The 15,583-nt window shown below is 56.8% G+C and overlaps 1 protein-coding gene across 1 annotated transcript in view; it reads left to right on the top strand.

The window, feature by feature from the left end:
- NXN (nucleoredoxin) overlaps window positions 1–13,584 on the top strand; it is a 166,942-nt gene extending 153,358 nt beyond the window's left edge. The window contains exons 6-8 of the mRNA XM_039253288.1: window positions 7,258–7,437; window positions 9,064–9,188; window positions 11,938–13,584. Coding sequence (XP_039109219.1) covers window positions 7,258–7,437; window positions 9,064–9,188; window positions 11,938–12,120 — 488 coding nt within the window. The 3' untranslated portion in view covers window positions 12,121–13,584. The remainder of the gene's footprint in view (window positions 1–7,257; window positions 7,438–9,063; window positions 9,189–11,937) is intronic.
- Window positions 13,585–15,583: the final 1,999 nt, after the last annotated feature.

The following is a 15,583-nucleotide window of genomic DNA, read 5'->3' on the forward strand; positions in this document are numbered from 1 at the left end:
ATGTTTGGGGGCACGTGAGGACAGAGCTTCCCTGTGTTATCCTGACCGACTCGGACGCGAGGGCGGGGGATGCAGAAAGCGCCCAGGGTCCTCTGGGCACCCTGGAGGCTGCACATACGGCATCTCTGGATTGTGAACCCCACGCAGCACACCGAAGGAGGCCTCGCTGGGGTGCCCGCCTGTCCCGGCAGCCATGGGATGGTCTGGATCTTGAGGTCCTCGTAGAGCCTGCCGCAGGCCTTGATGAGCCGGGCCAGGCTGAAAGTCGTGCTGCCGCTGGCGGCTGGTCACTGGCTCCCTCTGGGCTCAGGCCTGAGCCCAGGCTGTGTTGGCCAGTGGGCTTCACCAGGCCACCGGGCTCACCGAGGCCCTGGCACTTGGCCTCATCCATTTCCTTCATCTCATGGGAGCGGCCAGGTTACTCTGAGCCCTAGGCCCCCCTCCCCCAACTGCTTTATGCGGACTGGGGAATTTGGAGCCCTATAAGCAGTTTTAAAATGCCTTTCTAAGGGAAGGGTTTAGACACACTTGGCAAAAGGCAAATCCCATTAGCAATTGTCTAACTAATCCGGGCTGTTAGGGAACACCGTGTTCTTTGCAGGGAGGCTTAGCGCCCCTTCTCTCCTGGGTTGAGGGGCCCTAGTGTTCTGTCCCTCCCCTCCCCTCCCCTGGCCCAGGCCTCTGGGGAGGGCAGACAGCCTAAGCGCCATGCCGGGCCCAGAGTGGACAGACGGACAGAGAGAACTTCCGGGAGAACAGCCCCAGAGGTGGGTGGTGCCTTCGGTCCAGCTGCTGGGGTGGGGCAAGAGGAAGCGAGGGGTGAGGGCCCTTGGCTGCGGGATCGCTGTGTGGCTCTCTTTCCCTGCTCCTTTGTGCTTCTCTTCCCCTCTCCCTCTTTCCTGTTCCATTTCCTGCCATTCTCTTCTCTTTCCCTAACTTTGCTTTCCCTACCCCTTTCAAAAACTGAATTTGAGGCAGAACCTATTTATTATATAGAAATGGGGGGGCGCCTGGGTGGCTCAGTTGGTTAAGCGACTTCAGCTCAGGTCATGGTCTCATGATTCATGGGGTTGAGTCCCACGTCGGGCTCTGTGCTGGCAGCTCAGAACCTGGAGCCTGCTTCGGATTCTGTGTCTCCCTCTCTCTCTCTGACCCTCCCCTGCTCATGCTGTCTCTCTCTCTCAAAAATAAATAAGTAATAAAAAAAAATTTTAAACTGTTATGATATAGAAATGAAGCATTTGGAGATTGTGTTTTTCAGACAGTAGAGTGCGAGGGGCTAATGCTCGTGTTTTTATTTATTTATTTATTTATTTATTTATTTTTTTCAGACTCTTTTTTTTTTTTTTTTTATTTATTTCTAGGAGAGAGAGAGAGAGCGAGCGTGAGCAGGGGAGGGTCAGAGAGAGAGGGAGTCACAGACTGAAACAGGCTCCAGGCTCTGAGCTGGCAGTCAGCACAGAGCCCGACGCGGGGCCCGAACCCACGAACCGCGAGATCATGACCCAAGCGAAAGTCGGACGCTTAACCGACTAAGCCACCCAGGCGCCCCTAATGCTCGTGTTTTTAATAGGCAGATCTCAGGAATGGAAGGGCTGGCATGCTGGCCTGGGGAGGGCAGGCCGGGCGCTGCCATGGGGCCTCCTGAGCAGCTCCATTCTGCTGGTCTTGTTTAATTTGGAGACCATACAAAAGAAAAAAGGAAAACATAATAGCAGGCACCCAATGTGGCCACCATTTGCTTCAGGTATTTAAAACAGAGATAGGGGCGCCTGGGTGGCTTAGTCGGTTAAGCTTCCGACTTTCGCTTAGGTCATGATCTCGCGGTTCGTGGGTTCGAGCCCCGAGTCGGGCTCTGTGCTGACTGCCAGCTCAGAGCCTGGAGCCTGTTTCAGTCTGTGACTCCCTCTCTCTCTGACCCTCCCCTGCTCACGCTGTCTCTCTCTCTCTCTCCTAGAAATAAATAAAAACATTAAAAACAAAACAAAACAAAAAACAGTATTCATAAAACAGAGATAAATAGGAGTGTTAATACAGCCCTTCCTCTGCAGCGCCTTCTCTCTGCTCTTCCCCGGGGGAAACGCTACCGTGCATTTCGTGTGTATCTTCATAATTGGTTTTCATATTTTTACGGCGTATGTATGAATCCATGAATAATATATGGCCGTGCTGGGTGTGTTTTTAGAAGCATGCTTAAGTGCTGACATGCTGTAATAGCATTCTGTAACTTGCTTTCCTCACACAACGTTATGCTTTCAAGATTTTCCTTGTTTATATTTGTATCTGGTTCACTTCTCTGCAGTGCTGGAAAGGGGTTCACTGTATGACTAGATCACAGTTTAGGTAGCTGTGACCCTGTCTGATGGACGCCTGCGTGTGTCCAGTTTCTGTGTGTTACAGGGATGCTGCCATAACGTCTCTGTGCCTCTGACGCAGGCACGTGCCCGAGTGGCATTCGGACTTGCTGGCCAAGTGCAAGTAGGCTAGACCTGTCCCCGCACCCTCCCTTGGGATTCTCTGAGTTTGCTTTTAATTTAATGTTTATTTATTTTTGAGAGAGAGAGAGAATGAAGAGAAGGCAGAGAGAGAGAATCCCAAGCAGGCTCCACACTATCAGCGCAGAGCCAGACATGGGGCTCGAACCCACGAACCTTGAGGTCATGACCTGAGCCTAAACCAAGAGTTGGCGGCCTAACCGACTGAGCTGCCCAGCGCCCCGGGATTCTGACTTTTACCACCGAGACCAGCTGCTTTCTCTGTTCTGCAGCTCTCCAGGCACAGGCAGGTTTGAGGGAGCCAGCAGGGAGCGCAGAGGGAGATGTTGAGGGGAACCGGAGTTGATGTGGCCAAGTCCCTGCCCGACTGCCCTCTGGTTTTTCTTGGGCTCATCTTTTAAGCTAATACACATTTATCATAACACCATCTAAGAAAACTCAGATCTCTGTTGCTCTCACCCACATTCCTGCTTTACTGCTCTCCGAGTCCCTCTGGTCCCTGTCCACACGCGGACATACTTGTATGTAGCGGTAACCGTACACAAGGGACTGGGTCTTCTGTACGTTCTATTTAATGACGCGTTACGGTTTCCATCCTGCTGTTGTCCCGTGATGACCGCTGTCGTGGTCACCCATTTCGCCCTGCCCTGCGCCCTCACCCGCTCCTCCTGCCTGAGGCTCTGCTTTTCCTTCTGTTTCTCTTCCGACTCCCAGCAGCCTTTGCGTGATGACTGCCAGCCCCCTCAGGTCATGTTGCCATCTAGAAGCAGAGGAAGAAAGCTCTCGGGGTTACAGCCCTGCCTGGCTCCTCTCCCACTGCCCCGGGCCCCCGCACTGCCACCCCCTTCAAGAACCCCCTCTTTGCTCGGCAGAAAAGCAGCCAAACTAAACGGGAGACGGGCTCAGTACACATGGCTCTGAGATGGTTTTATTTATTTATTATTTTTAATGTTTTATTTCTGAGAGAGAGAGAGAGAAACAGTGTGAGCAGGGGAGGGTTAGAGAGAGAGGGAGACACAGAATCTGAAACAGACTCCAGGCTCTGAGCTAGACGTCAGAACAGAGCCCAACGTGGGTTCTTCGAACCCAAGAACCATGAGATCTTGACCTAAGCCAAAGTCGGTTGCCCACAGACTGAGCCACCCAGGCGCCCCTCTGAGATTGTTTTAAATACAGATAGGCTCCTCCCAGGAGGAAACAGTTTGGAGCAGGCTTTCGGGCCTTGGTCTTTATTCTGTAGGTTTTGAGGGAGATGGTGCAGGGGGTTCCTGGGCACTGCTTGGGGTCCAGCCCAGCTCCCCAGGGCAGGGGGCTTTAGGCAGAAGCTCTCTCTAGGAGCACAGGTATATGTTCTTTGCCCAGAGGTTAACACCAACCCCACGCATTATAGACATCACAGGTTCCTGGAATGCTCTCTGCAGTGTGGACCTTTTTTCTGTGTCTTTAGTTAGCCTCCTCCAGACAGCACGGAGGCTTCTGTGTATCTCACTAGAGCAAGGCACCAGTCTTTTCTGTACCTCTGCCTTCTCATGAGCCACATAAGCAACCTAGGATGACCAAAAGTAATAATAACGAGGGCCACCTGGGTGGCTCAGTCGGTTAAGCGCCCGACTCTTGACCTGGTCTCGGGTCATGATCTCATGGTCCCTGAGTTGGAGCCCCACATAGGGCTCTGTGCTGGCAGTGTGGAGCCTGCTTGAGATTCTCTCTCTCTTTCTCTGTCTGTCCCTTCCCCACTTGCTCTCTATCTCTCTCTCAAAATAAAAAAAGTAAATTTAAAAATTATTTAAAAAAATAATGAACTCATTTATAAGAGGAGCTAATACTTACAGAGTACTCATTGTAAAATGCTTTCAGCATTTTATACCTGGCATCTTGTTGATTCCTCCCGACCTCCGTTGAGATAGGAGACCATTTCTACCCACTGTGGCAGATGTGGAAATGAGGCCCCAGGAAGTGAAGTGGGTGGCCTGGGTCTGCCTTGGAATTCTTGCAGGACTCTCCCCCGGTGGCCCCAGCCATCCCAGCTGGGAAACCAGAAGCTCGGGCAGAGAGGACACACTCCCTTTGCGTTCCCTTCAGAGAAGCCCCTCGCTGGTGCTGCTGCAGTTATTTCGTACAAAGGCATCAATTAAAAATGTTCCATTCCCTTGCAGTTTCCCATTAGGGGCTTTGCCCTAGTTTCTCCTTCTGAGTCTCCGCTTCTGGGAACCTGCTTCAAGGGAAGGGAGCTGGGAATGCGTGCTGTGGGCAGGAGAGGGAAGAGGTGATGACAGTCTCAGCCTCCTCCGCCTTGGCCTTGAGGATGAAGAGGAGGGTGGCTGCTGGTCCAGAAAGCTGTGGATGTGGGGGGCCTTCCCTCGCCTGCCCGCGAGAGCCCCCGCCGGCAGTGGCCGGGCAGAAAAAGCAGCAGCTTTTACAACAGGCAGACCGGGGGTCCTGTCCCACCTTGGCCACTTGCGGCCGGATGACCTTAGGTAGGTAACTTGGCCCTCCGTGAAAAAGGATTCATCGTCCCTCCCACAGCCATCAGTTACAGGGAGGAAGTGGAGTGGCGTGGGCCATGCTAGCGCTGAGCAGATGTGCTGAGAGCCCTCCCATTCTTCCTGCGGTTCATCCCTGGAGGAAAGCACACATACTTCAGGCTCTGGGGCCAGGCTGTCCCAAGACTGGGTGACAGCAGAGGGGCCTGGCCCAGTGCACATGCCAGAAAGGGGCTTCTCCGGGTTTGCGGTCTGACTGTGGGTGCTTTACCGAGCTGCTTTCTGCTGATGTACCACAGTCACGCCCCTGGGTACTTTGGGCTCTTAGACGTGGGCTTCGGTGTCAAAGCAGTCAGGACTTGGCTTTTGTGTAGCTGCAGGGAGGTGGCGGGGAGAGCCAAGACGCAGGGGTGCTGTTCCCTGGTGGAATGGGCCGAGGACCCCTCAGCAGCCAGCAGGGGGCTCCATGTCCTTGCCCTTCCGGTCTCTGCCAACGAGGACTTCAGAGAGGCTACAGCCGTGGTAATAGAGGAGGCCCCTTAGAGTAGACCCTTGGAGAAACTGAGGCACCAAACCAGGAAGTGGGGTTCTTTGCCTTCAGATTGTACCTTTCTTCCCTTCTCCGTCCTCTGTGGCTGCTCGTCTTCCATAGACCAACTCAGCATCCTGCTTCTGGGCTACAAACAGCCCAGCTGCTGTGTCTATAATCATAGCAGCGGGCAGGCTGGTTTAACCCAACACTGGTAATTGCCCAGTGGCAGAACCCCACCACTCTGATTAAAGAACTTTGCTGAAGCGTATTTAGGATGGGGCGTGGCGATGGGAGGCGCGGAACCCCATCGTGGCCCCCTTCCCCCCCCCCCCCGCCCCTTCAGGCTGCGGACGTAGGCCCGGCCCCATCCCCCGGGATGGGGAAGCCAGGGCCCTGGGGGCTAACATGCAGGTGTGAGGATGAGGCTGGAAGCGCCCCCAGTCCCTGGTGCCCTGCGGGACTCCCAGCCCAGGAGGCCCGGACAGCTCTGACAGTGTCCCGAATACACCCAGGAGCCCTGGTGGCACATGCATCTGTGTGCGACGTGGGGTAACGGCAGTTGCCCGGAGCCCGTTTCTCTCTGGACTTGTTCTCCGGCACGTCACGCTACTTCTAATAGGTGTAAACATAATGGACTCGCTTAAGTCCTTTTGAAGACAGGCCCACACTGCACGCCTGCTGCGCCAGCAGCCGCGCCGGGTTACAAGACACTAGGACCACATTCCTGGTCCCTCGATGTCCCCCTCCCACCCCCACAGAGAAGTAAAATGTCAGTGGAGCAAATTACTCCCTGAATGCTTTGGAATCCATAAATATTAAATTGCTATGGCTTTCGCTGGCCCGTAGAAAATTGAACAGCTCTGGTCAGCTCCGGAGGCGAGGCGGCTGGGTAGTAGGCAGCGAGGGGAGCGGCTGCCAGCGGAGAGACGAGTGCCTCCGAAAGGGCTATGGGCTGCAGTTGGTAGGGGCACCCTGGCTGGAGGAGAGGCAGCAGGGAATGGGGTGCGCAGGGCCGGGAGGTGGAAGTCCCAAAAGCCACTGGACCCCAGGACGGGGTCTTCTCTGGTGTTTGAGGCTTTATGGTTGGCGGGGGATGCGGTTTTGCGGGGAGTTCCGCGTTGCCATTTCTTACTCTGGCCCAGGACTTTAAAGTGAGGGTGACATTGCTGCCATCAGCAGGCTCCCCGTAGGGACTGTCCCCTTAGAACCTCCCCAGGCAGGAGGGCTGGAGATGGGGGTGGGCCTTGCCCCCTCCCCCACTAGCAGCCCACTGGCCTGCCCAGGCTCCTCCCCTCCTCCCGCCCCTGTGCTCACACCGGTGGCGGTGGCGCGGTGGGGCCGCCAGCCTGTGTGCAGACTCCCATTGTCTGGGGTTGTTCCTGCTGGCCTGTGTGGGGTGTGTTTTCACCCCATTTACGTTAGGTCTTAGATTCCCTGCAGGGGGACAGGGGGCGTCTCCTGCTTCTCGGGCATCTCTTTAGGATGCACTGAGTGCTTCTAAGTGCCAAGACCCTGTGCTGAGTTCAAGTGCACAACCTTGCTGATCTGCACAAAGATGGGGAGGGAGGGCCTGTGGTCTGTTTGCCGCGTCGCCGCGGAGGACACTGAGGCCTGGGGGGTGAAGTGACGGCCGGGTTCCTCGGACAAGTTGCGGGCAGACCCGAGGGAGTCCCGCGGCTGGTCGGTGGCTGGGCATGGATTCTGGCCCGGCGCTTCTGGACTCTCAAGCTCTCTCTCCCCCTCGCAGGCATCCCCACCCTAATCGTGTTGGACCCGCAGGGGGAGGTGATCACGCGGCAGGGGCGCGTGGAGGTGCTGAACGACGAGGATTGCAGAGAGTTTCCGTGGCACCCCAAGCCCGTGCTGGAGCTCTCCGACTCCAACGCCGCGCAGCTCAACGAGGGCCCCTGCCTCGTCCTTTTTGTAGGTAGGAAGCCCCAGCGGCAGCCCCGGGGCGGGCTGGACAAGACAGACCTCAGGAGGGGGGTGTCCTCCCACGGCTTCTCTCCTTCTGAACAATGCGGAGCCCGGGCCTTTGTCTCTCCCCTGTCTCTCCCTGCGGCCTTGCTTTTGACCCCAATGATTTATTCATGGCTCTGCCCCTGCGGGCGGGGTTCTGAGAGCCTCCGCTGTGCTTTCCTTCCTTGGCTGCCAGCTGGGAAGAATAGGTCAGGCCGGAGCCCGGCCCCTCGAACGGAACAGACGAACAGACCCGTTGTTGGGAGGAGGCGGGGCTGAGTGCCCGGCAGCTGCAGGGGCTGGGCCCCCCACCCAGCCTCAGGGCGGCGTCTCTGTGGGTAGTGCCCCCCTCAGTGTCCCCACTCTCTGCTCAGTGGGTGGCTGCTCTGCGGGGCAGGGGGACAGGGAACATCCACCCCAGGCTCCCTGAGGCCCTGTGGGACGACCCTGGTTCCTTTTGCAAACGGAGTAACTGCTGGCCAACTGCCCCCTCACCCTCTGCCTCGGGCTGTGTTGCTCAGCCCCAACTCCAAATAATCTGGGATATGGGGATCATGGCTGAGAGGCCGCCATCCCCACCTCACTGATGGGGTTGGGAGGGAGGCGTTGGGGGATGTGCCAATCTGCAGATGAGAGCCAATCTGCAGACTCAAGGGGATTCTTAAACTAAGGGACTTGCAGGCTGGCCCCTGTGCTTGGACAACAGAGGCCTCCTGGGGAAAGATGCCCTTGGGTAATCACTGTCCTTGGGGCTTTGCCTTGCTGCCTACTGCCGGCTCCCACGCCCACATCCCGGGGCCTCTGGGACACAGTTCTGAACTCAGGGACAGTTGCATCTCACTGGCAATCTGAGAAGATACGAGAAGGTTCCAGAGAGGCAAAGGGAGTTCCCAGCATCGCAGAGCTGATGAGATGTGGATCTGGACTATGTCCTGCCCAGTCTGCACACTGCGGGCCCCTTGGGCAGTGTGGCCTATCTGGGTACAAATCCTGCTACCCGTCTCTCCTTCCTGCTTTGTCCCTTGGGGCGTTGCTCTTGCTCTGGGCTTCAGGGTCCAGCACGAGTGAGCCCCGGGGCCCCGTGTGTGGCAGCTCCCATGCTGCTCTTTCCCTGAAAGCAATAGGTGACCAAAAGGGGCTCGGGGCCCCTGGGCGTGTCCCCTCCCAGACAGGCAGTCCATCCCCTCCTGGGAGAGCCTGGCCGGATGTGAAGCTGCTGTTCCAGGGGCCCAGGGGCAACCACTGCCACCAAAGCTGCTGACTGCATTGCAGCCCAGACCCGCCGCCACCACCAGTCCTGCCATTTCCGACAGGAGGTCCGGTCTGAGGTCATTCTGTGATTCTGTGACTGAGAGAAATATTACAAGGACCTCAGCTCCTGGCTCAGGGGAAGCTCCATGTGCAGTGGTGCGAATGTGCCGCGGACACACCCTTGTGCCCCCAGGAGGCGCCACCTGTGTCCCAGGGGAAGTTTTGTGTCGTTCAGGGGCTGCCCGCATGGGCATTTCAGGCCCAGGACCCAGCTCCCTCTGGGGACCCCACCTCATCTGTTCCACAAACCAGTGCTTCTCGTGCCTCTCTCTGCCCATTACAGATTCTGAGGATGATGGGGAGTCCGAGGCAGCCAAGCAGCTGATCCAGCCAATAGCCGAGAAGATCATTGCCAAGTACAAAGCCAAAGAGGAGGAGGCGCCACTTCTGTTCTTTGTGGCGGGGGAGGTGAGTGCACTGGGGCCTGGCCGGCTGGCTGGGCTGGCTGCTCGGCGGCCAACTCTTAGAACAGGAGTGATGCGCGGCCCTAGGGGATGTTTGAAGGGGCCCCGGGATCCCGGCCGGAGAGCCCAGGCATGAAAAGGTGTGTCAGAGACAAAGTGGCATGAAAAGCTGTGTCATCCAGCACGGTCCCTGCTGCACCTTCCTCCCTGCTTTGTCGCTCAGCAGCCTCAGAGCAGCTGGACGCCCTGCGGGGATAGCGCTGCCTCCTGCAGGCTGCTACCCAGGCCGCGAGCAAGAGTGGCAGCCACAACGATTGTGATCAGTACTAAGTCCCTGCGGTTCCCCAAGCAGCCCAGGGAGGATGCTCAGGGGGACACTGCTGCCGTCCCAGTCTCTTTTCGCCCGAGGCCTGTCCCTTGAAGGCCTCCAGCTAGGACGGACCGAGCAGATGACTCTGCACAGGGTGAGAAGGCCGGGCCCTCCGCTGGGTGCCCCCACCCCTTGCAGGAGCCTCCACCCTGAAGTGGTGGGAATCCTGGCAAGATGGCAGCGGTCGGCACCCCCCTCCCCTCAGTCCCCGTCCCCCAGAAGCCGGTCCACGCATGCTCCGCCACCTCCCCGCCCCATCCCCGGAAGCTATTGACAGACACACTTTTCAAGCCCCCTGTCCTCCTGCCACCATCTGCATCCCCAGTTGGTCAGAGCCCAGAACACATTTCATGCCGTGTCGCCTGGATCCCAGGAGGGGCCGCGCGGCCAGACACCCTGAGCCACCACCCATTCATCACCTCCTCGGCACCCCTGCTGAGCCCCGCCGGGCCCCTCACGGGCAGCTGAGGTCACCCCGCTCTGCCGTGGGGTGGAGGGAACAAAGCAGGTTCACAGGGTCCTGCCTTGGGGCTACACAAGCCCGCTCTACACAGAGCACAAGTGGAAGCTGCTCGGAATGCGTTAAACCCTACCCCCTTTCAGATGGCTGAGAGAGAAAAGAGGGGTGCGGGACGGCAGGTGCAGGGCTGCGGCTGGGGCGCTCGGGTAACTGCTTTAGAAGTGTGGCTGCAAAGGCGCACTTGCGGGTTTTCTGCGTAGCAGGCACCAAGCCAAGCTCCACTGGCCGGGTCCATCCGCTCGTCCTCACCTCTCTGACTGGGAATGGAGTCGTTACCCTTTCACAGATGAGTGAGGCCTCGAGAGCCCAGGACCCCTCGCCTCTGGTCCCGGTGCGCGCCGCTCTTAAACCCATTTTACAGGGGACAAGACCTGGGCTCACAAAAATGACTTCTGAAAGTTGCATGTTAAGTAGGTTGCGCAGAGGACTGAACATGAGGTCAGTGTGACCCCAGAGGCAGTGCTGGCACCAGGACAGAGGAGGGCCGGACAGGGTCATCCACTGCTCCGGCTCGCCACCCGGCCGCCCGTCCTTCCGGTGCCTTTCGCCTGGGCTCCTGACCTTGGAAGCTCCCTTAGCCCAGTTCTCTGTCCTCATGCTCAGAAGCAGGGCTCTGTGAAGGGGGTGGTCGTGGGGTGCGGGGACATCAGGCACTGGCCGAGCACCTTGGAGCCAGGACTCGGGCCCTCTCCGGCTCCTCCCAGGACTACGGGTGTTTACCTTGATCCCCTCCCTCTGCCAGGTGAAAGTCCCCCTTCTGAAGCCTTAGTAGACATGAAATTCATCTCCCTGTGGTCTGCGCGGAGGGGAGGGGAGGGAAGGGGACGCAGCGCTGTGCTCAGCCGGCCCAGGCCTCCTAATGGGAATTCGATGAACAGTGTTTGTGCAGGTGTCTGCCCTCTGTCATGAAGGCTGTTTGTTAACCCACACGGGGGCCCTGAGCGGGGTGAGCGGTGCAGAGATGCCGAGTCCCCCATCACCATTGCTGGAAGCGCCGGCCATTTCTGGGGTGGGGAAAAGACGATCCCTACTCATTTTCCTAATGATCTGTCCTCTGAGAAGGGAATATGTTTTTGTTTTTTTGTTTTGGTCTCAGAAATTAATGAGCAGTAAATCTCATACCTCCTGTTTGCCAGCGTTTAAGGCCAGGAATGCCCTAGGCCTTTCCTCTGCAGGGTGACTTGGGTCGGGGTGGCTGTGCAGAGTCCATTTCCTGTTACCTACCAAATGGGGGTCGGTTGCATGAAATGTAAGCTCAGATGGTTCCTCCCTTACAGGTGTGTCTCCTGTCTCTGGGTTTCTGGGTTTGCCGTTCTACTTAATATGGGAATTCACTGACGGTCTCTGGGAATATATGATAAGTGTGGCCACCCATGTACGCTTCGGGAAGTACTGCAGTGGCCCTGTCTTCTGCAGTGGCCGTGCAGTTTCACCCCCGAAACCGCAGGGGTGGGATGGGGACAGTGAGCTGCTTCTGTTAAAAACATTCCAGAGTTGACATCCAGATTGGCCTCAGGCCTCCATAATGGGCCTGCAAATAGTTGAGAGGCGATTGAAAAACTAAGTGATCAGAAGACATCACAGTTTTACAAAGCAGAGGGCAGGTTAAGATTGCTTTTGCGCTACTGAAGAAAGAGGAAAGAGGAGTCGCCTGGTGGTTTGGGGAGATGCAGAGAGAACTTCACAAGCCCCCCTCCCCCTCCCTGCTCCCTGTTCTGAGAGCCCGTCCCTCCCGGACGGCGGCCCGCTCTTCAGGACGGTGGAGTGGCTGCGTTCCGTGCCATCTGGGACATCTGGGCCTGGGGACTCTCTGGCCTCTTTCTTGAAAACTTACTGGTGTTCTCTCCCTCTGGTGACTTGCAGGATGACATGACTGACTCCCTGCGAGATTACACCAACCTGCCCGAGGCGGCCCCTTTGCTCACCATTCTGGACATGTCAGCCCGGGCCAAGTACGTGATGGACGTGGAAGAGATCACCCCCGCCATTGTGGAGGCCTTTGTGAATGACTTCCTAGCAGAAAAGCTCAAACCAGAGCCCATCTAGTGGGGCTCCGGCCTCAGGAGACGTTATTTAAAACTCGGTCTTCTCTTCCTCCTTCCCTTCCTTCCCTCCACCCTTGGACCTTTCCAGCGTGTCCTGACTCACACAACCCAAGTGTCCAACCTCTCTGTGGTGCCTTGTTTTCTGCATTAACTCCTCAGCTAGCACCCTAAGGTGCACACCCTCTCAGCAGCGGAAGACCCCACCGTGTTTGGAGACTCTGCCCGGGACGGGCGGCGCTGGCCTCACCCGGCCGGAGCCAGGGCTGCGTCACACTCAGTCCCTAGCTCTTGGTGCGGTGTTTGCCGGGCGTCCTTCTGCCGAGCGAGCGTGAAGGGCCAGTGCATTGGTGCTCCGGCTCGGCCTCTGGTGTCAGCATGCACACGCAGGGCCCGGGACTGCCCAGTGACACACGTCCATGCGGGTGCAGCAGGGAAAGGGCCGCGGACTTGCTAGCCTCGGGTTAGAGCTGCCAGTGAGAACGTCCCTTCCTAAGTGACTTCGTCTAGTGACTCTCCCTCTCGCTGTGAGGGAAGAACACCAGCTTGGCCGTCGGTTCTTGGGCCGGGGATTTCACGATCTCAAAGGGAGCTTGTGTTCTTTTCTGGTGAGAAAAAGAGTAGCTGTGGTAATGATTTGTGTAGTAACTGCTTACTCTGAGCTCCTACAACGTGATAAGAAAGAACCTCTCATTTTTTCCTGACATCTTTCTTCCTTGATCTTGCCTTCTCCATGTTTCTGCCTTCTCATACGAATGGCCTCTACTGTCTTGGAGTTTTGTTAATAAATTCTTCCCCTTGGACACCTTCCCGAGAGGAGGCGCCCAGACCTGTGTTCTTGGGGGAGCCCCACCTCACCAGCACAGACCTCTGACTCGGCCCAGCTCTGGGCCCGGGGCCACCGGAGCTCCCCCGCGGTGCCTGCATCCACCTTTGGTTACCCCCGTCATCCCTCTTTTCTTTTCAAAGCAGAACTAAAAAGAGACAAGAAATTACCGGGAGCCTAGCTTTTTCCCTCAGAACCTGCAGGAAGAGCTGTGCCCTAGGATGGCAGTGTGAGCAGAGGTCAGACACGTCAACTACGAGTAGGCTTTGGATCCACTTTGCTCGGGTCAGGTTGCTCGGATCCCACAAACCGAAAATAACACCTGCTGTGTCCTTGGGACTTGGGATGGAGGGCTTCACCTCGGGATTCACACGATTTGGGCCGATCTCAGCCAGGCCTTAGGGTCTTTCACGTGATCGCAGGCCTTACCCCTGGCTCCGCTCACAGCACTGTCAGCCAAGACCACTGATTTAGAAAACGCAGCCCCCCCCATCAGCTGCTGACACCGTTGCCCCTTGCTGAATTGGACTGTTGATTTGTAGTTCAGAGGTACAAACTTAGCTGTAATTAGACCGTGACTTGATGTCACAGCCTGAAATGCAGTCACCTAGTAAGAAATAAAGCAGGCATCTCTGGACATGATCAATGACTTGGCCTTTCCTGTGGTTAATAACAGAAACCTTTTCACTTGTGGTGCTGGGCCCCAGGGGGTGGGGGGATGGAGGGAGACCTACAAGATCCTCTTGACTTTCATCTGGACGCAGTAGCTACGTATGAGAATTTTCGAGAGCCGAAACTAAGTAACGTGGTCATCTGTGGGACCCTGAGGCCAGGGAGCTCTTTCGGGTCGGTGCCCCCGAGGCAGATCTCTGCTGCAGCTCTGGCTGGCATCTCTCCTGGTTCCACCTGCCTTTGTAGAGGGCGGATTCTCCAATCACAGGCACTCTCGGGGACACGGGTGCTCATCCCCCCCCACCCCGGGCCCCTGCACACACAGGGGAGCAAGTGCCCTGAAGCCTGAGGACGCCGGCTGCGGAAACAAGGACTCCCACACGGCTCTCCCGGTGAAGAACGGGCAACAGTTGGAGACCCTCCACCCTAGCTCTTTCCTGGCCGAGGGGCTTCTCTGCGAACGTTGCCAGTGTCTCCCCCGGGAGTGTGGTGGCGTGGGGACAAGGTGGGGTCGACCTCACTTGGAAGATGGATTTCTGCCTGTGTCCTAGATCATGACAGCCTGGGAGGAAAAGTGGCCTCACGGCAACTACTCTTCTGGCACAGAAGGAACAGAGTCCAGGGAGGGGTCCCTGTAAGTCACCACAGCAGAAACTTCGGTTATCTGGGATTCTTCTGTGGCCTGTAGAAGGCTGACAGAACTACTTGCCACTAAGATCAGCTGATCCTTGGCACCAGAATCCCCCTTTAACAGTGGCTGTGCAGGTTAAGGTCACTGGGAAGGGTTACTGCTGGCTTCAGGTTTACACAGTGGCAGCTTTGAGGAGAAATGCTGGGGGAGGACCACTTCACAGCGCCAGTAAAAACCCATCTCAGGGGCACCTGGGTGGCTCAGTCGGTTAAGCATCCAACTTCGGCTCAGGTCATGATCTCACGGTTCTTGGGTTCGAGCCCCACGTCGGGCTCTGTGCTGACAGCTGGCTCAAGCCTGGAGCCTGTTTCAGATTCTGTGCCTCCCTCTCTCTCTGACCCTCCCCTGCTCACAGTGTCTCTCTCTCTCTCTATCTCAGAAATAAATAAAACGTTTAAAAAAACCCCATCTCAACGCTGTGCAATCTTAAAGGTTCTTGATGCAAAGTGGGTGGCTTCTTAATTCCCACTAAGTAGCTCCAAATTACCTTAATTCTTGTCACTAATTGGAAGCAGGTTAAAACCCCAGCTGTGATATCGTCACCGGCTTCCATCAGCAGCGAGGGAAACCAGGCCCCAGCAGGTTGAGGCAGGAAGGTGGCTGTAAAAACGCCACCCTAGGCTTCCAGGTTCTGTGCTCACCACAATGACTTCCAGATCCGACTCTACCCATGTTCACAACAGATGAGATTTTGTACCTGGCCCCAGAAGTGAAGATCCAGTTAAGAAAAGGGTGTGTGTTTGGAATTGGTATGGACGGTGGGCAGCGGTAAATGCCAGAGGGCAACTGAAGTTCCTTTCCAGAAGCTTTCCCTCCTCCCCCACCGCCCCACCCCGCCCCATCTCCAAGTACATCCTCAAATTCAATGGCTCTCACTTATCCAAGCACAGGGAGCCAGAACTGTTTTGGCATCAGCCAAACTTCAAATGGTAATTTTCAGCCAGACTTTGTTTTTGCCTCTTGCCTAATTAAAGACACTAAAAGGCTGTTCTCTCCGCCTGCTGCCTTGTTCCAGGGTGGCAAACGGAGTTCTGCGATGATCTAGACGTAGAACATGGTCCAAGAATAGATCAGCGGGACCTAAGGGGGGGGGGGGAGGTGTCCGCCTGGGGAGAATACACATGTGTGCACGCGCACGTAGACTAGGAATCGTAGCTCCGGGAGGGACGTGAGCAGGCGGCTGGCCCAGCCCCCTCCAGTCACACGGGCCCAGGCGTGGGCACATCCTGTCCGTAAGTCACTTCCCTGGGCCAGGCGGAGCAGGCCCCAGCTTGCCCG

This window comes from Hyaena hyaena, unplaced genomic scaffold, assembly GCF_003009895.1.
Source record: "Hyaena hyaena isolate Hyena2069 unplaced genomic scaffold, ASM300989v1 scaffold_10, whole genome shotgun sequence".
Classification (NCBI taxonomy): domain Eukaryota; kingdom Metazoa; phylum Chordata; class Mammalia; order Carnivora; family Hyaenidae; genus Hyaena; species Hyaena hyaena.